At 40.6% G+C, this 19,968-nt stretch overlaps 1 protein-coding gene across 8 annotated transcripts in view; it reads left to right on the top strand.

The window, feature by feature from the left end:
* The window catches only part of AGAP1 (ArfGAP with GTPase domain, ankyrin repeat and PH domain 1), a 651,846-nt gene extending 638,976 nt beyond the window's left edge, over window positions 1-12,870 (top strand). For all 8 annotated transcript variants that reach the window (XM_075069872.1, XM_075069873.1, XM_075069875.1 and 5 more), the window contains 2 exons: window positions 10,275-10,530; window positions 11,097-12,870. In XM_075069872.1, coding sequence (XP_074925973.1) covers window positions 10,275-10,530; window positions 11,097-11,300 — 460 coding nt within the window. In that variant the 3' untranslated portion in view covers window positions 11,301-12,870. The remainder of the gene's footprint in view (window positions 1-10,274; window positions 10,531-11,096) is intronic.
* The last annotated feature ends 7,098 nt before the right edge of the window (window positions 12,871-19,968 follow it).

Consider the following 19,968-nt stretch of genomic DNA (forward strand, 5'->3'; position numbering starts at 1 on the left):
TTACCCTTGGTGATAAACATTGCTGACTGCTTCTGATCACCTTGTTTTCCTCTAAGTTGTTTCAGGATGGATTCCTTCAGCACTGCTCCATGATTTTTCAGGGATTTTGAGGTGAGGAACTGTACTTGGTCTTGTAGTTCCTGGATCTTCCTTTTTTCCCTTTCTTAAAGATACGGTACTATATTGCTTTCTTCCAGTCCTCTGGGACCTCTCCTGTTCGCCATGATTTTTTCAAAGATAATGCTCGTCAAAGGCTCTGCAATTCACATCAGCTAACTCCCTCAGCACCCTCGATGCAGTTTCGTCCGGTCCACATAGACTTTGTGCACGATTTAACGTCTTGTAAGTAGTCCCTAACCTTGATCCTCTATCACAGTGGGCCGCTCTCCTTCCTCTCCTCTCTGCGTTCCCCGTGTAGTTAGTCTGGTGAGTCGATCCTGCCCGTAAAGACTGAAGTGAAGAAGGATTGAGTACTTCAGCCTTTTCCATATCTTCCACCACTAGGATACCTGCCTCATTGAGTAAGGACTACACCATCCCTAGTCCTCTTCTTGTATGCTTACATACTTGTAAAACCCCTTCCTATTATCGTTCACATTCCCTTGCTAGTTTCAATCAAATTGCCTTTGGCCTTTCTGATTCTATCCTGCAGCCCTCGAGCAATTAATCTTATATTGCCTCCCCAGTCATCTTCCAAGCTTCCATTTTTTTGTAGCTTCCTCTTTTGCTTCAGCTCACACTGAGTTCCCTGGTTAAAGCCATGCTGGGCCACTTTCTACGCTTTGCTTTGTTCTTCTGCACTCGGTATGTATTCCTGCTGCTCTTAGCATTTGGTTTCTTTTAAAAATGCCAGCTCTCCTGCGACACCCATCCCCTTCGTTCGCTTCCCAGGAATCCTGCCCATCATTTCTCTAAGGGAGCTAAAATCCGCTTTTCTGAAATCCAGGGTTTGCGTTCTGCTTCTCTCCTTCCTTCCTTTGACCAGGGTTCTGAACTCTACCATGTCATGATCACTGCTGCCCAGGTTGCCGTTCACCCTTACTTCCCCGATCAAGCCAGAAAGCACAAGAAGAAAGAGGGGAAGACCATGAATAACGTGGAAACAAACAGTTCTGAACAACATCAAGAACCTCAACATGAAATGGGACGATATGGAGAGAAGGACAGTTGACAGACAAGGATGGCAAATGTGAGTAGCCCAGTGTGCAGCAGAGCACGGGATGGACTAAAGTCTAAGGAATCACCAAGAATGTACTCAAGGGTTTATAATTTGTTGGTGTATCTGCTGTGAAATAACTTTGGTGACTTTCTTCTTCTTAAGTAATTTTTAGTATGTTTAAAAGTTGCCAGGTTGGCCGGCTCTATCTATAGGGGCTGCTACATAGTTTCAATGTAAATTTCCCCATGCTGCTCTGACAGCCTGCCTCAGCCTGGTTCTTAGCTGGGGTCATCTCTATGAGAGAAGAAATAATGTACTCTGTGTTTCTTGTATACTTCCATTGCCTCCTAGTGATGACACTGCCTGCAAGAAAAACAAATAGGGAGGGAGGGGCACTCAGGAATGTGTGGTAGGTGGGGACATCTCTCTGTTAGGAACTGCTCTGGTGGCACCAACTCTTCTCAATTTCTGTGCACCTTCAAACCGCTATTGGAGGATAACTTTTATTCACTTCTGTTGTGGTCTGGGTTTGAATGATTCCGTGGCCCACAAGCCACTCATCCCTCCTCTTCCCTCCCCCATGTTTAATTTAATTTTATTACAGATTCTTCCAAGCTGTGCATTGAAAAGTGTTACGATTCACTGTATTATTTTTCCTTTCTTTGCAGCTGTTGGTAATACAGGTACTGTCTAAAAATTACTAATTGTTTTGGCTTCGATGAGAAGATACAAGCTCTGGAAGGCCTCATGAAGTGCATGTCTGACAGAAAATATGGTTAGATTTGAAACAGGAAAAGACTTAACGTATTTATAGGGTTTATAGTTGTCACACTTACAACCTTGTCATTTGTCTTTGATAACTTAAGAATGCTTTCCTTAGTATCTGCTGTGTTCCCTATACTATGTTGTCTGACTTTTATTTAATCACATTCAGAGTAATCCTCAGCTGTGATATATTTTATCAAATGTGCCTTAAAAATTATTAGGTTTAGTGGTGTGTGCGGCAATGAAAACACTACATTTACTGCTGATTTATATAGTGTAGCAGAGTCCACAATTACAGTATATTTATCCAGTTCACTTCATGTCAGTAAGCCTTGATGTCCTGGCCAGGCTGGTAATTAATGTTTTATACAGTAGTAACTCCAGTGGTTGTCTAGCACCTGAGGGAAGCTCAGGTTATTTCATGGCATCATTGAAAAACAGAGCTTGAAAACACATGAAATGCAGCTATTTGAAAGATCTGGGTAGTGGCGGAGTGTCAGAAACGAAGTAGATATGTGGGGCTGGTGTCTTCAGAAAATCCAAAGGATGATTATTAAATGATAGGTAGCTTTCAATAGGTGATTAAAGCGACAATGATTCAAGTCAGAATGCTTATATAAGAAATCGCTTCTATTAGGAGCTCCTGAAATTTGTAACACAAGTTTTCAAGGGTGTGACTGAAGTACTTAGTATAGTTGTGGAGTTACTGATAGAAAAACTTTTTGATTTGTGGGCTACTGAATCTCTCATGAATGATTTTTTGTTTTGTTAAATATCAGGTGAAACTTCCAAAACATTAGAAAATGTGTCTTTTGCATCCTTTTGGTGTGAAGCCCCCTTTGTTTAAAAATAAATAAATAAATAAATAAAGTTGGGGGGAGCAGGGAGTATTTCCATGTGAAAAATTGGCCTGTTGTTAATGAGAAATTGGACCTGTGTTCATATTCATTATGAAATGAGAATAAACTTGAATTTGGAGTAGCTCTGTAACACTGCATTATGAATATTACACCTCTCTTGTCTAGTAAACTGGAAATAGATTGAACACCATCCTCATCCAGACAGCTTCTCTGCCCACAACAGAGAATAAAAGCATTTCTCAACAAGATTCCCTGCATTGACTGGCCCTGAGCTCACTGGTAAAGTGTTGTAGGCCCTGCTTGTCTGCTTACTGCCGCAGTACATTTGGATGTTGTCCTGTCCACAGCTTTTCTACATGGCCCTATTTCATCTGCCTGGTGTATATAACTGTAACTTGTAAGGAGTAATAAGCTTAATAGGTTGACTTAATTTATTTAATTATCCTTCTCTGTCCTTAAAGTTCATAAAACACCCTGCAGCTTGGCAAAACGCTCATAATATTGATCAAGAGCCACAGGAATATTTATTTCCTCTGTGCCCTAGTGCACATAATTCCTTGTCCTTTGCTTCCCTTTCTCAGCATGTGGGATTTACAGTGGCCAGTTTCTTAAAGGCTTTTGGTAATTAAGGAATAAATATCCATCGGTCTTTGTTTGCTGTCTGCGGCCCCCTTGTTAGCCAGGGGCCTGCATCCCTAGCAGGCCTGTGCTCCTTCCCCCTTAGCAACGCAGTCTAGGAGAGAAGGCATGCATGTGAGGAAGCAGTCAACTGCTAAGCACTTACTTTGCAATAGAGTGGGGTCTTCTCCTGCAGAGAGAGGAAGCCCCCTCTGTTTTCTCAGCATATTGTTCCTAGCTCCTCTTCCATGCCTCTCCTCCCAGTTCCTGCTTTGCTAGAGGCAGGAAGACACTTTGGAAATTCCTTGCTGCTAGCCCATTCTTCTTACCATCTCTTTCTCCCCCCCCCCCCCCAGTCAAAATTTTTAAAAAATTGTAACTGCCTCCTGCCTCCTCACCCTTTCAACCAAATGTGTATGCTCCGTTGCTCTTCCCTACCAAAACACTGCATTGCAAATTCCAATCAAACCACGTGATAATTTATCGAATACTGAAACGTAATGTCTTGAACAGCTTTCTGTAAAGAAAATGTGCAGCATGATCTAATGCCAAGATAGTTTATGATGAGGTTGCAGCTTTGCTTGTATGATGCATATTCCCTACATACTGAATCACTAAGTTAATTACACATCCTGGGATATTCCAGGAGACGCATTTAAAGCCAGTTTTAGGGGGTGTTGAAGGGGTGGGGGGTTTACTTCACTTTCTTGGAACCGATGCATTATCCTTGTCAACTTCTGACAGGCTGGCAAGGCTAGATGACTCATACTGAGATAGCCAGGTTACAAGAAGTTAAACATTAGTAAACTTGTTGCCTTAAATATGCAGCCATAAATGGGACAGACAGGTGCTAAGGTTTGAGTTATCAAATATATAAAAGATAGTGCCATCCGAGAGACTGTCTCAGATAGAGCATTATCTGTGACAGTGGAAGTGTATTGTTTACGTATTTTTGTAAGGTTGGGGGATGTAGATTGGGAGATAAAAATACATTTTAAAGCGCTGACTCTGCAGACTCGCTCTGTATTTTGGCTGGTACCTGAATTAGGCGTAATAGTGATTTCCTGATGCAATAAACCACCTCCCACTTTTTGTAGCATTTCTAATATAACTTTGCAACATTCCATTCACCTACTTACTTGGGGTGAATAATTTTAGATAATGGGTGACTAGAATATAATTTTTTTTTCTTATCAGTTTAATAAGATGGAGCTCGTAGATTTTATGCCTGGGCTGGTGAATTCTCATGACAAGTTCTCCAGGCTTTTCTCTCATATACTGTATTGACTAAACAACGAATTGTAAATTCCCATACTAACGCTATTTCTGCTTCCAAAGTGCATGTTATTTCGTTATCTTGTTTTCGGATTTCTCTACTTAGTACGTTTGAGGACGGGAAATGAGGTTGGACGTAGAAGTGAATGTATGGAGGGCGAATAGGAATGATGCCAGCAATATTAAGCTTTTACCTGGATCTGTGTCAGGTATATAAATTGGCATTCCTGATAGAAAAAAGAGAGCCAAATGATGCAGTAGAAGTGAGTCTGGACTCTTAAATGAGTATTTTATGCTCCAGCATGCAAGTACACAACACAATCAAGTTCATGAAGCAAAATAATTGTGTCTAAACCAATTTTGCTGTTTCTGCCCTCTCATCCTACCTACTCTGTCCCCCTCCCTTACAATCCCTGGTATTTATGTTTCCATAATAGTGATCTGATGTGGCTGGCAGAGTAGTTTAAATAATTGGACATTATCTTGAGGAGCAAGCACCTAATTAGATCAGAATAAACAAAGGGTTGAGTTTTGTTCCATTTCTCAAAAACTTTGGCTCATCTGCGGTATCAGAAACATGGCACCGTTTTCATTATTCACACTAAAGTGGATTAGAGTTCAATGATGATGGAGACACACTAAAGTAAGGAAATTGATGGTGCTTTTTGGTCAAGGCTTAGTGGATCATCACTTCCTTGACACAGAGGAACAACATGATGATGATTATTCAGTTGTAACAGACCTTTATATAGACAACAAGGCTTTAAGTTTATATTAGTAAACTAAGTTCAAATGGATTGGTATTCACCTGAATAAACGCCACCTTATTTAATTTACTGTACTTCTGCTTGTTTGTATATCCATTAATTTGTAGATGATTATTAATCCACCCTGTGCACGTTTTTAAAAAAAAGTACAGTGCAAGTAAGCTGTATTTTGAAGGTCATTGAAGAAAGGCTGTGTCCTTTTCAATCACTGCCTACTGGGAGAGGTGGCACATGCATTCTCCTGGGTCAGGCAAGCTAGAGAAGATCCAGACACATCATGTTGTAACATCTCCCAGGAGCTGGCCTTGGCCTGCTCTCTGATCCAGAGAAAATTATGTTAATGAATGTTGGAAGTTACAGTAAACAAGCAAGCTAATTTTGTTTAAGATTAGGATTTGGCGTGCTAGGGCTACATCTGGGGTCCCTAGCACAGCCGAGGTTACCCAGAAAAGGGATTAACAGCGTTACACGTGAAAAGAAGAAAAATATTTACTAGCAGATATTCAGTTGCACATTTATTTTTAGGAATTGGTTCAGTGTCTTTCTCCTGATTAGTTGCTCTTTCTCTCATTTCCTCTCACTCTTATGCCGTTGATTTATTTAAAGGTATATCAGCACAGGCTGAAATGAACTACTGTGCCTCCTCTTTCTGCTTATTGCTGACCGTTCCAATCATTCATTTTTTAGCTCATTAGCTAACAGGGGATGTGAACAGTGGTCCTCCAGGGGATTGGAATGAGGTTAAGTGATCTACTGCTGACAACTCTGCTCTTGGACTGGCCTTCCTTTGGGAAAATGAACGCTCAACCAGGACAAGCTGTGGATCCCAGAAATGAAATTGTGACATCAGAGAAACAGTTACAGTATTTATGTCTTAGTGTCATAATTCCTAGGGTGAGCAGGTACAGTGGAGTCAAAATAGTCTTCCAAGAAAATCCTGAGAACTTTCCATTTTAAATTAAATCACTCACACCAAAGGTGAGAGAGCTTGTATTAGGGGAAATACAGCAGGAAAGGATGTCTGTGAGGCTTTCTGGATTTTTACTCAAAAGAGTAATAATTCCGAAGTTTGAACGTACCGACCCAGGGGAGTTTGGGGAACATACTGCCAGCTCCAGACTACGATCAGCCAATAAAGATAGTTTGCTATAGGAATACCCAAATAGAATGTCTCACTTGTGCCCCATTTTGCCCATTGGTTGTGTTTGGAACCTCACTTGCCATCAGAGGTCAGAAAGGAGCTGCCCCAGGGTGTGCTAAACATTTAAAGCCTTTTTATTTGTGTTTGCAGTGATTGTTCCTCGCACGGCTTTCTGCTAGAACCCTCAAGTGGAATTTTGGGAATCGTTAACCAGGCCAGTCATTAACATCATGTGGTATTCAGATGAAAGTTTGTGTTGTTCATCAGGAATGTACTTAAATAGCTGTTGTCTGTCTAGATATATAGCAGGCTGACATTTGCTATCCAGTATATTCCCCAATGACTACTGTGTCTAGAATTGTTTTTAAATAGTCTTGCAAACTAGAAACAATTATTGACATTGAAGTATCTTCCATCTGAGGATCTCAAGGTGCTTTACAGACGGAAAGGACAAGATTCTGCAACGCTTACGCACCCTGAATTGTATCTTACTCCACAAATAGTCCCACTAATTTCAGTGGGACTACTTATAGAGCAAGGCTTTACTCAGTGTGAGCAAGGGTGGCAGAATCTGGCCCTAATTAATTCAGAGACTCAGTACCCATAGGAGGTAGGTGAGTATAATGCCCATGTTACACATGAAGAGATTGAAGTAGAGTAAAATTAAGGAACCCGCTCAAGGTCACACAGCAAGCCAAAGACATGACATAGTGACAGAGTCTAAGATAGAATGCAGAACCCTGTTCTTGCCTCTCTCCCATTTCCTGAATATCTTGGATTACCAGTAACTCTAGCCATTGCCCAGCTCTGCAACAAATTTACTACGGTTGTACAGAATTCTGATCACAGCATACAGTAAGAGTCAGAGAGTGAGACAATGGTTTGTGTCACCAGGTTATGTAGCAGTAGAAATCTTTGAAGGGGACCCGTTGCATCCTGCACTATGCCTTCCCCCCTAAGCCAACAGGAGAGCGAGGGTGGATGCTCTGTTCCCATCCCCATAGACAGACCCTATTAATGGATTACCCATAATAACCTAACAAGTTTGTGGTCTGTCCTCCTTACCCTTTTTGAAACAGGATGATAATGTGGTCCCAGTTTGGAGCTTAATGGCTTATTCCTGATTCCCCCAGGCAGTCCTAAAATGACACCATCTCTTTGTCTGATAAGCCTTTGCATCACTCTCAAGCAGCTTTTTTTCCCCTTTGCATAAAATACACATTTTTAGAAGAGTTAATGTTTCTCTGTAAAAACGGCTTTTGGAGCGTATGTAAATGCTGTGGAGGAAAAATAGACAAATGTTAAAAAATAGTGTAAACATAAAATCCTTTCTCATGAATTTTGTAAAACTTTGGTGGAGTAAGGCTCTGAAAACTTGCAGCTGGTCCTGGCACGTTTAGTTGCTGGTTCCGTACACACTGAGGTATCGGCTCTCATGGCCCTTACTGAAGTTATGCGCATCTTTAATAAAAACAAAACAAAACTCCTTTTTCTCATAGCTGGATTTTGAGTAGAATAAAAGGCTTCTTTGAAACAGCTTCTTTCTCTGAACAGCAAGCAACTTCTGTTCAAGTCATGGTTCCCACAACTGATGCCACAGCTGGGATTAGAACCGTTACCACCTATTGCAGAAACAACTACAGGTTGCTGTTGCTGACGGTCCCCAGTGCCCTTTCAGTCCTTAAATTTAAGATTTAAAAGTTTTGTTATGGAGCATATGGGTAGAAGCAGCTTTTGAAAAAAATTGGATGTATGATTTTAAGAGAGATAAATTGACTGTCCCCTGACCTAGGTAGTGGTCCCAAAATAATGCTGTGAAATGGACTTAATCTGGGAGTCCTTCCCATTTTGTAAAGGTGAATTATATATTTATAAAATACTTGGTATATTATACGCACTTGTATTTTTAACAAATATTAAAACATTTTAGATGAGGCTTTCCAAGAACTGTACCTGCTTACTCCATTGACTTGGATATGTAAAAGACCTGGATAAATAATAGTTTTACAGACATCTGTGGTTATTTTTTAAGAGTGCATAGAATACCGAAATGGCATCATGTGACACAACTCCACAACATTAATGACATTTTAGGCAGCTGGAGCTATGCTATTCCATCCCTCTCACAGCATTGGTACTTGTTGGGTTTGATTTTATTTGTACACAACAGCACAAGATAAATGGAGTATTAACCTTCCCTGTCAATGTATGTTTGTGTCACAATTTTAACATTATTCAAAAAAATTTTCTTATAGTGAATATTTTAAAATGGAATGTACTTTTAAGCATCAGCATCACAGGATATTTTTCAGCCCCCAAGATGCTTTCAATATTATTCAGAGTGTGGTGGCCATTTGAAGGATTGTCCAAGCCATAATTTTTGGAATAAATTGAAAAATGTTTTCTTTATGGGGAAAAATGACTGTGTATTGCATAGTTATAGGCTGAATTGTCATTTGTGTAGAAAAGTGCATGCTTTGGAAAGCTTTGCATGAAAGCATCCAGAGGGGTCAATGTAAGGTCACTCCACATGTACCAGGAAGTGATGCAAAACTAATCCAGATTTGCTGTTGGAACTATCTGTTTACATAAGTATTTAAAAACAGATTAGGGCTAACCTGACACTAGATTACTGGGAGTAGTGTAAACACGGCTGAAAGGTATAAACAGAGCTTTTCTTTCTGTACTTGAGAGGAAAAAAAATGTCACCACTAAGTAGTTTTCCTGCTATGCGCTGTATGTGGTTTTCACAGGGCAGACAGATTACTATGTAGATACCTGAAGTATTAGCCAAAGGGCACCTATAAATGGGAATTTGCCTATGACCAGATCCCCCAAAGCACATCGGGGTGTTCTGAAAAGATTTTAATAGAAGTTGAAGTTACTTGTAAAATATGGCATTATCCTACAATACAACTGTATCTAGAAAGCTTTTGGTGCTTACTTGGTACAGTGAGAGGAAGTGATGCTTCAAAGTCATGAGATTTTCCTTAAAAAAAAAAAAACCTCTTGAACCTCTGTCCTGTTCTGAAACAAATTGGGATGTTGTTGTTCAGTGGCCAAATCCTACAGCCTGAAAAAGCAAGGCAGTATCTTTCATTGATTTTCCCTTTTCTTTCTTTAGATGCAAGCAGGAGTCAGTTGTTTTTAAGGGGATTGAACTTGGGGGAATTTAGTGCTGCCAGTGGCTACGTCTAGGCCCAATGCAGGCAAATTCTGTGCACACTTCCCCTGTGTAGCTTTACCAGCACGTATCAGTCCTGACCTGGAGCTCTGCTTGGCTGCTCCAGTCTTAGGCCTCTCTTGAGTAGAGGTGGCCAGTTTTGCTGACCTATGCCAAACTGCATGCACCAAACTTGTTCCACTTGTGATCCAAGGCATGCTTGAGTCTCAGTTCGTGGAGGTGAAAGGCTGGTACATGAACTCAATACATAATGTAGCTCTCTGGCCAGGTACAACCAGGTGAGAAATGTTTAGGTGTCATAAACTTTATCACAAGTATATGATGTAAAGGAAATGTTTCTGAGAGAAGCTTTTTTGCTGACATTTACAAGAAGAAAATGTTTTCTTGCTAATTAGCCTCGGTATGACAGCGTATTTTTGGATTGTTTGTCTCCAAAGGTGAATATATATCGCACACAGGCAATGGAACCAGTTTTTGAATGGCGTGTTTCTTTTTGCTTCTCTAGGGAAGAAAAAGAGCGCTGGATACGTGCTAAATATGAACAGAAGCTCTTCCTTGCCCCGCTGCAGTGCTTGGAACTTTCTTTAGGCCAGCATCTGCTACAAGCGACAGCTGATGAGGACTTGCGGACTGTCATCCTGCTCCTGGCCCATGGAACCCGGGAAGAAGTGAATGAGACCTGTGGAGATGGGGATGGGCGCACAGCCCTTCACTTGGCATGTAGGAAAGGAAATGTAGTGTTAGTTCAGCTCTTAATTTGGGTGAGTACCTGCCTTGTGGTGTTGGGTATGCAGTGTGGGGTTACGTTTTGCTCCTCTCTATTGTCTAGCAAACCTTTATTTCAATATGGCCTTTCAAAATATTGCCATGAGCATACTCCAGTGGGATGCTCAAAGTATCTCCCTCTTTTCCTTAGTCTAAATGTTTCTGTTCCTTTCAAATGATGGCACTTAAACCTTCTTGAAGACCACTTGCAAAATGTGTCTTTCACCACATCTGTTTAAATGTGGTAAAAACTGGGGTGAGGTATGGGAGAGGGATAGGTGCGCACACACTGGGAAATCCACATAAAATGCAATGGTGAGAGATTATTTCCGTGACCGGCAGCAGGTGAGGATCTTCCAGTAGAAAGCTGTATGTGCATGAAGCATGTTTGTCATGTTCAGATTTACAAACCCTTAAAATAAGGGGCGTTTATCTTTGAGTATTTCTCTCTGTCTGTCGCACCTCTCCCCTTAAACTCAGCTGTAGTTGTACTGTTTTCTTTCACTCCATTTTAACGTTTTGTTAGAAGCAGGGTCTCAAATGGCATCTGTTTTTTCCACAGTATGGCGTGGATGTTATGGCCCGTGATGCCCATGGGAACACGGCTTTAGCCTATGCCAGGCAAGCCACAGGTCAGGAATGCATTGATGTTCTTCTGCAGTATGGCTGCCCTGATGAGCGCTTTGTCCTGATGGCTACTCCCAATTTGTCCAGAAAGAACAATAACAGGAACAACAGCAGTGGAAGAATGCCCACCATCATCTAAGGAACTTACTCATTTCTTCACTGACCTGAGTAACATCCACAGCCTCATATTGCTCCATTTTCTTCCCAACTCTGACCTGTGAGTCTTATATCTCCCTTTTCCCCTCAGTCTCTGTCCTCTCCAGAAAAATCACATCTGGACAGTGTGAAGAGACCAGAGGAGAAAAGAGGGCTGCAGAAACTCTTTATTTTAATAAAAGGTCTTGAATAAGGAAAAGGGAGGGGTTGTGAGAGAGAGTGGTTGTGAGGTCTCTAATTATAGCACATGACATGGGACCATTTTACTAGTAGTCTTCAGGCAGAGGCTCTACAAGTGTTGAAGAAGGGGGTGGAGGGAGAAGAAAGGAGGAGGAAGAGGAGATGAAAGAAGAAATGGGAACTTTCCTTAACTGACAGTTAAGCACATCAGTACATTTCACCTCTACAAAACGGAACACTTGGATTTCATTCTCTTCTCCGAAGAGCTTGACGGCATAAATCAGAAGCAAGCACAGAGTTTGTCAGGTTTGAAGCTCCTATGATGGTATGTGTCAAATCAGTTGTAGCTAATCTGTCCAGGGAGAATACCGGCTTCATTACACTTGTATAGTTGAGTTCTTCCAGCATTACTGCTGTTTAATAGAACATGATTAGTCATCACGGAGAAAAAAGCATATTAGCTGAGGAGGTAGTTACATGGCACGCTTCGGTGATTGCTTGGATGTGATTGCAATATTCTTAGAAGCATCATATTATCTCAGACATGTTCTTTCAAGCCCTTGGAGCCCTCCTTTCTAAATTCACTGTCATAATTTAGTATCTGTTTAATTTTTCAGTCCAAAGAGAGGAAATCGGTTGCTGAGTGTTATTTGACTGCAGTCTCCTTGGTGTAAAAACAAAATGGAAAAAATAAATAAAAATAACTATGAAACACAAAAAGAAATAATGAATACTGCTAAGGAAAAACATTTCTAGTACATTTAGTAAAATAAATAAATGCATTAAAGGCTACTATTTTTTTCAGTCACAAGAAATACGTTGTGTCATTTTGCCAAGTAAGTGTGTTGAGTTTTTTTGGTCACTCTTGTGATGCATTGCCTAAATTATACAGATTTTGTATTGTGTCTTTAGATTATGTGTATGTAAATCTATTGGAATAAACAAGTTCATAAATATGCATTGATTTTTGTACAGACAAATGACACCTCTGTTAATTTATAAACTATAATGGATGTGAGCTAAATAATGTGCAAGTACTTAGGATCTGAGGTTTACAAATAATTGCACATTGAAAATATTCCCAGCAATGAACTGTATTTCCATTTGTTTGATGCAAACCTTTGAAGAACATATCGGAATGAGATGATGGCATATTTGGCTTGCAAAAAAAAGGTGTACAGTATCTGTTAGGAAGAAAAGGAGGATGTATCTCAGAAGCGTAAACATATTTTACATTAGAAGCTAGATGCTTTCACAGACCGAGATAAAACCTGAGGGCGGGAGGGGAGATCAGATTTGTCTAATAGCTAAACTTAATGCCGTTCTCTGAGGTGGGCATGTCCTGGCTCCTTTGACTCACAACTTGACTGCTATGTGGAAGGGGTTTGGACAGTTCATCCATCTACCAGTTTTAATACTTGATTCAATATTTTGGTAACTCTAGACTGATGCTGGTTTCTGAAATTTTCTAAAAACTGAACTTGTGGTACAGAGAAATAGATGGCAAAAAGAGAAGTGATTTATAAGTGGCATATGGTAAAATGAAGGTGGGAGAAGGGTGTTTTTCAGGGAAAGTTGAAATCTGATCTGACTCATGTGGCAGAGGAACAAGTGTATGAAGTTGATGAGGTGCACCACAGCACACTCATTTGCTAATCTAACTGATCTTCATGTATTTCACGAGTTTCTGTACTTCTTGGGGCTCTGTATGTCTGTTCAGATCAGAATGGGAAGAGAAAATAATAACATTTATGTGGACAAAATTGCAGGGGGGAATGTAATATCCCATGGGTGTCCAAAAGAGGCAGGTTTGGCCCAAAAGCCATAGTCCCCAAATGATCAGGTGAGAGAAACCCCAAGGGCTCAAGCAGGTGGACATCAATGGGCTTTCCTGGACCTTTATGATTTGTTGCAATAGGGACACGTAAACGGGAATGGAAAAAGCTTTTAACGTTCATTTTACCACCTTAAGTCAGCAGCATCATAGGTGCACATGTGCATTCAAAATGATAAAGCTATTTTTTGGTGGGGTTTTTTTTTAAGATAGTTTGCATAACGGCACCATCTTTACTCACGCTGCTGTCTGGTCTTAGATATTGACAGGTATCTTCCTCCAGCCTTGGATGACTTCACTAACATCTACAATTGAACATGAAACTGCACACTCAGCATTCTGCTGCTGGGTGTTGGCGATCTTACTGTCTGTAGCAGGGGACACAGTAACCTGCTCTCCAGTCTCTTGGCACACCGGTGAAGTAGGAATTGAGAGTCTGATTTCCAGAAGTGCTAACCAGCCCCCTGCCATTTAAAATACTTAGTTTTAAAACAAGTTGCCATTTTTAAGCCTATAACACATGCTTTTTCAAAGCTGGTATTCTGTCAAGTTTAAAATGCTTTTCCATTCACCTTTCAATGATCTCTTTAAACCAGTCTTCCTAGCATTAAACATACCAACGCACTAAGAAATAAGGGGAACCAGGCTAAATTGTAGCAAGTTTCTGACACTGTAGAGGTCCATCATATCCTTCTGTGGTAAAGGAGGACATTCAGAAATTGTAGCAAAGGAATCTTTAGAAAAGGAAACTCTACTGTATCATAGGAAGGATGGTTTATCCAGACAAACAGAATATTAACACACTACTTTAGATAAAGCAGTAACACGGTTGTGTTTAAATTAGCACACATTTTTCTTAGACATATTAGTAAGGGATGATAATAGCAGTGTAGACCAGTGCTTTTGTAGACTGAGATAGCTTACCTCTTTCTATTGGCATATCCCAAAAGTCAAGGGATGTCTGCAGGGAAAATATACAGCCCATCCACTTGGTGGCATTCTCTTTGAAAGACTGGGAAGGCCACCTAGACATTGTCCCTGGGGACAATGTAATGCGCACTAGATGTGGAAGGCTTTTCATTGCTTTGATAGATGTGGCTTAGGCCCTGACAAACCTACATTTTTGTGCTATCTAATATTCATACCTGTAACGAATTACCCCCTCACCTCCCATTGAGATGGGAGGAGTAGCAGAGGGGTTAATGAGGCACAAGTTACCGTATCTGAGCAGATTCAGGTCCACTTGTCTCCCAGGAAGTTTGAGGCCGCAGGTACTTATTCAAGGAAGGTTGGTCAGAAATGGCTGGAAAGGGGTAAGGCACTGCTTGGGTCTTTGGTCTTTAGGACTCACACCGTGAGAAGCAATGTGACAAGATCAGACCAGTGTGAATACCATCCCCTGCTTGTTGCTGGTTCTCTGTCTTGTGCAGTATAATATGTACCGTACTTAAAGAAACAACAAAAATCTTCTCGCCTTGTGTTCCAGGCTGTCTCCTAAGCTTCAAACTAAGAAAAGTCTCATGTTTTCCTTTGTAAGATAGACCCCATTTTATCTCCTTCAGACACTAGGGTACAAGGTGCCCAGAGTCCATGCTTAATAAATATCTCCCAGAGATCCAGCAGAGCTAGTCTGACTTTGATTGGCATTAGACGCTGACATTTTTGACACTAAGCGCTTATAGGTGATGTGGTAGCATTTTGCAGAGGCTGCTCCTGACCCCACCAGGCAATTGAAACACAAAGGAAACAGTAAGACTTCTAGACTCCACAGTCATTTTTTACGCTGATTCTTCTCTTTTAACCTGTCCGCTTCAGTTCCTCACTTCTGCTTCTAGCCCCTCCTGCGATTCTGGAACCCACTTACTAGAATGTTTACGCCCTTTGAGCATGTTAGGAGCAACTTAAAAACAATGTCACCCATTCAACCCTTTTCCTGCTCCCGCTATCTTCTTCCCTATCTCCTCTGCAGTTTATCCACAAGTAATAAGACACTAAAATCAAAGCCATCTTTGCTATTAGCATTGGCATTTCCATTCTATGTATTTTAATCCAATTGCTGTTGAACCATAGAGATGACCCTGATGTGCAACACCTGGCTCTTGATGTTCCCAGAGTTTGGAAGGCTGCGTTTCATCTTGTAGACATACGGGCCAGATCCAAACTTCTGGAAAGTTTAGGATTTTCCAGATCAGGGGGTTTGGTCAGAGCTCCTCTCTGTTTAATAGATTTCAATTTTATTACTGAATGGGGGCAGAAGAATGTATCTTGAAAATGTTGGTGCATTCTGGTTCACATGCTATTTAAGAAGCTGTTTATTCATTGGGAAAGGGAGAAGATTTTTAGGCATTGCTACCTAGGTACAGTGTGTAACTGCTGTGTAAACATTAATACTGTTTATTTTACTGTCTCTTTCCCCCACCTCCTTCAATTATACTTTGTAGGGAACAAAGAGCTTCCCCTTCACTTGATATGAGATTTGCTCATAGGAAGAGGATGTTGGGTAAAATAGGAAATAGGTCGGAGAAAGATTGTGAATATATAATGTTAAATACACTCCCCTAAAAACTGTATCTAGCACTACTCATGGGGCCTGCACTGAGGGTCTGATTGGTTGCTATTTTCATCTTTTATATTTGTACGATGATCAGGAAAGATGAAGTAATATGTAGGTTTAATAATGTAGCAGTAGCTAAGACAAGCACAGATTTCAGAAAAGATTTCTAAATAAGTGGATTCTTTCACTACTGCTTCGGGGAGCTGTGTTTGCACCCCAACAGGGAACATGTGTTCATTCAAGCTATCACTACTCTACTTTGAGAATGCAAATGTAGGGGACCAAATTTTGAGCAGTTTAGCCCTTCCTTGGGAAAATGCTGATAATTCCCTTGTTAGCGTTTTATATTAAAGCACCTTTATTTTCCCACAGTGGGCTATTATCGTCATTAGTGTGTGGGATCTCTGACCTTTGCTTCATTAGTCTCGGACCCCGGATTTATTTTAACGTCTCTTATTCCATTTTTGTAGATTTGTCATTTAGAAAGGCAATCTTTGGCATTTTATCTGTTTACTCCACTATAAAAGCACTCCTGGTCGCAATTCTTTTTGATGAAAGAATAAAATAAATCTCAAGTCTGAAGTTGTGTTTTTCAGATCATGTTGCATATTGAACTACAGAAAGAAGAGTGGTTAATTAGTTATAGTTTGAAGGGATCTCCCAGCTGGAAAAGATATAGATTACAAGGCAAATTATAAAAAGCCATAGGCATGTAGATTTGTTATATGACCATGTTCTGTTTGTTATCATGAACCAGGGTGTTTTTTAAATCTTTGGTGCTCCCATCTCATGGAAACTAATCTTTATTTAACTGAGTCCAAGTCACATATTTTAAGCAGAGGAGATAAAAGTTCTCAGCAGCAGTTAGTAATTTGGGGTGCCTAAATTGAGAATTTCAGAGGGCTGGGTGCTCAACACTTACTGAAAATAAGGCCCTCACACTGGCACCCCAAAATCACTAGTCCCTTTTTTGGAAATCATGGCTTTTGTTGTTTTATTTCAGGTGACAGCAATATATGGATGAATTCATTCCCTGTACTTGTCCTCTGAGCATTTTAGAGACTTTTTTGTTTAATGGGAAGATAAAACATTTAAAGATGTTTATATTTAACGTGTTTAGCTTTCTTATTTACATCTAACATTTCTGGCACATCCACATGACAAAGGTGAGATTCACTGACTCTCAAAACTTTAGTCTTCTCTCTCCTCTCTTGGCCGCCAACCTGTGGGTGTTTGTACTGAATGCCTACTGCTCATAGTTCTGACAGCTCCAGAGCTAGTCATTTTCAATGTAGTTTGTATGTTAGATTAAAATGTGAGGGAGAAAGTGGTGTCGGGTGTTATAAAGCTTTTATTGGCATGAGTTTGGAATGATGATATCATTGACCAGCAGTGATTATACCATCAGGTACCTTATGTGTGCCACATATTTTACAGAAAAACTGATCAACGGTTTCCGGTTTCTGCAAATGTCAATGGTACAATTTTTCTTGTATCTTTCCACCTTTAAAGCTAAGTTATCTAAGTCAAGGTGGAGGATGGGAAAATTGAATACATTTTAGAAACCTCTTAAAAATTATCTAAAACTTTTTGTCATAATATTGCAGCTTTAATCTGAAATCTCATGTCTTGTCACAGCTGTGAACAGATACGCTATCTGATTTAGAAAATTGGGTCTGTCCTTGTTCCTTTCCAGTAGCATTTAATCTTTTCCTAGTCCTGATGGACCACAAGATATGGGACCTTAAACCTGCCACTAGTGGAGGACTTAATTATTGTCCAACCTGTAGATAAGGCCAGTGTAATTCTCAAAGCTAATTCCACAATTAGGGTGGGAGGAAATATGTGGCAGGTTCATTGTGGGGGGAGTGTGTTTGGCAAGCAGCTCAGCGATTTGTCATCTTAGAATGAGACCCAGTAGAGTTGGATTATTACTGGGCAGAGTGCAAGAGAAATTGGCAAAGTTGCAAGATAAAGGCAATGGATGGATACTACTAAATGTATGATATACAAATATTTTGCAGCCTGTATATGCATATGTTAATATATACATATATGCTATATATAACACATGCGATATAATTTATATATAGTGTGTGTACATATATTTACATATATGCAAATCTATAGTGAGTGCCATGTTTTCAGTTAGGTGTACATAACTGCACATTTTCACACTCCTAATTTATATGCATGAATATGTGCATGCATGAAGCAGGTGTTTGCAAGCATAAATGAGGCATGCACAGATAGATGCACAGAACTGTGGCTGTCCAGTCAATAGTAGATACTGTGTATGTAGATATAATTATACAGAAAGAGACATACAGTGGTCCTTCTGGGTGCCCACTGAATGTATGGGACTCTTAGTTCAGATGATGGTGAGGCAGGCAACTGGTTGCGAGCGTCGATTCAGCTTATTCAGAAAACTCCTTCAAATTAAGGCGCATGCAGTGTCTTTATCAAAAAACCTCAAACTCACCACTCGTCACGGGATATGCCAGCTCTACCGTGATTAAAAATGGCATAGTCATCCGGCAGGGTTAACCACTGTGGTCTAGGCAGCCATAGTGGTGTGTTTATATTCTATGGAAGATGAGTAAAATGCTAGGGTGGGAAAGGGATGCAGAAGTTGAGAGGGACAGCGGACTCACCAGTCAGAAGCCTATTTTGATGTATATAATTATGGGGAAAGTGCAGAGAACTTCAGCTGACTGGCTGAATTGAACTCTGAGAATGACAGTCTGACCTTCTGCAGCTGTTTTAAATAAATGCCATTTGACATCTTACTGCCATATAATGTGTGTATATATATAGGATAGTTCAGGAATCCACTCTGAGGAAGATGTTTAAAAGAGCACTGTCCAGGTTGACCCTTAGACCGCTCCCTGCTCTTCCCTTCACATGTTCATTAGCTAAATTGTGGCAGTATATTAGTTTCTGAAGAGATTGTAAGCATGGACTCTAGGGTATGTTAAGGCACTGCATAATAGTGGGCAGTCCACAAATATTAGATCATGATTCACACCGTTGCTCTCGGTGACCACTGCAGTTTGTAATCGTGGTAGGGGAAATATGTTAGAGAGCTCAAAGCTGATAAGGTAAAGATGCCAGTTCTCTGCAGTGAAGGGAGGTATGTTGGAAAACACAGCTGTGGGAGTGGAATTTTTTAAAAAAATTTTTTTCCCCTTCTTGTACTTGAACATCTTATAGGACAGGCTAATTCTTCTTTTAAATGACTGATGTATTCCAGGCTTGAATTGGATTCAAGATGCACACTGCAGCTCTGCACTGCGTCCCCTGGGATCATTTTGCCAATCCACAGATTGTCCTCTGAAGCACAGCCCTCTCTGTGGAAATACAAGGCTTCCTGAGCCACAGAATGAGGGACACAAATTGGTCCAATCAACTTTATTTTTTTTAGGCTAAAGAAAACATCAAGATAGTTTTGAATTGTTACACCATTTGTACAGACTGCACAAAGGGAGAGAGAATATGTGGACTGATTGTCTTTTTAAACACTTGTTAGGGAGTTATGCTGTGTAGAAAAGATTCGATAGCTCTTTGTAACTTCTCACTTTGTCTCTCCTAGGTTTCATGTTTGCCATGAGTCCAATCCTGCAGCCTTTACGGTGACGATCTTCCCATTGGCTCCAGTGTGATTTAAGCACGACCTTAGGTACTTCGCTGAATCTGAGCCTGAATAAAGGCTGCAGGATCAGGCTAGAAATCACAAGGGGCTAAATTCTGGACTCATTGAAGTCAAGGGGAGTTTTGCCACTGAGATCAGAATTTGGCACTCAAGCCGGACAACATGGCTTATAAGATTCCTTTCCTTTGGAAGTCCCATTGGTCACCCGTTTGTGGTGGTTAAACGTTTGTGTTTTATACCTGCCTGAATGCAGCCCTTAGAGTTCTACACTGTTTTACCGTTCTGTCCCATTCAGCCATCAAACCCTTTAGTTTCCTTGCATTGTCACATTCACATGTTTCTTAAAGTGGGGTTTGGGGGAGGGGGGAAGGGAACAGGTGAATGGTGATGCCCAAGAAATGTTTCCTAGGCGGAGGCAGGAAATGCTTAGC

This window comes from Chelonoidis abingdonii, chromosome 10 (assembly GCF_003597395.2).
Source record: "Chelonoidis abingdonii isolate Lonesome George chromosome 10, CheloAbing_2.0, whole genome shotgun sequence".
Lineage (NCBI taxonomy): Eukaryota > Metazoa > Chordata > Testudines > Testudinidae > Chelonoidis > Chelonoidis abingdonii.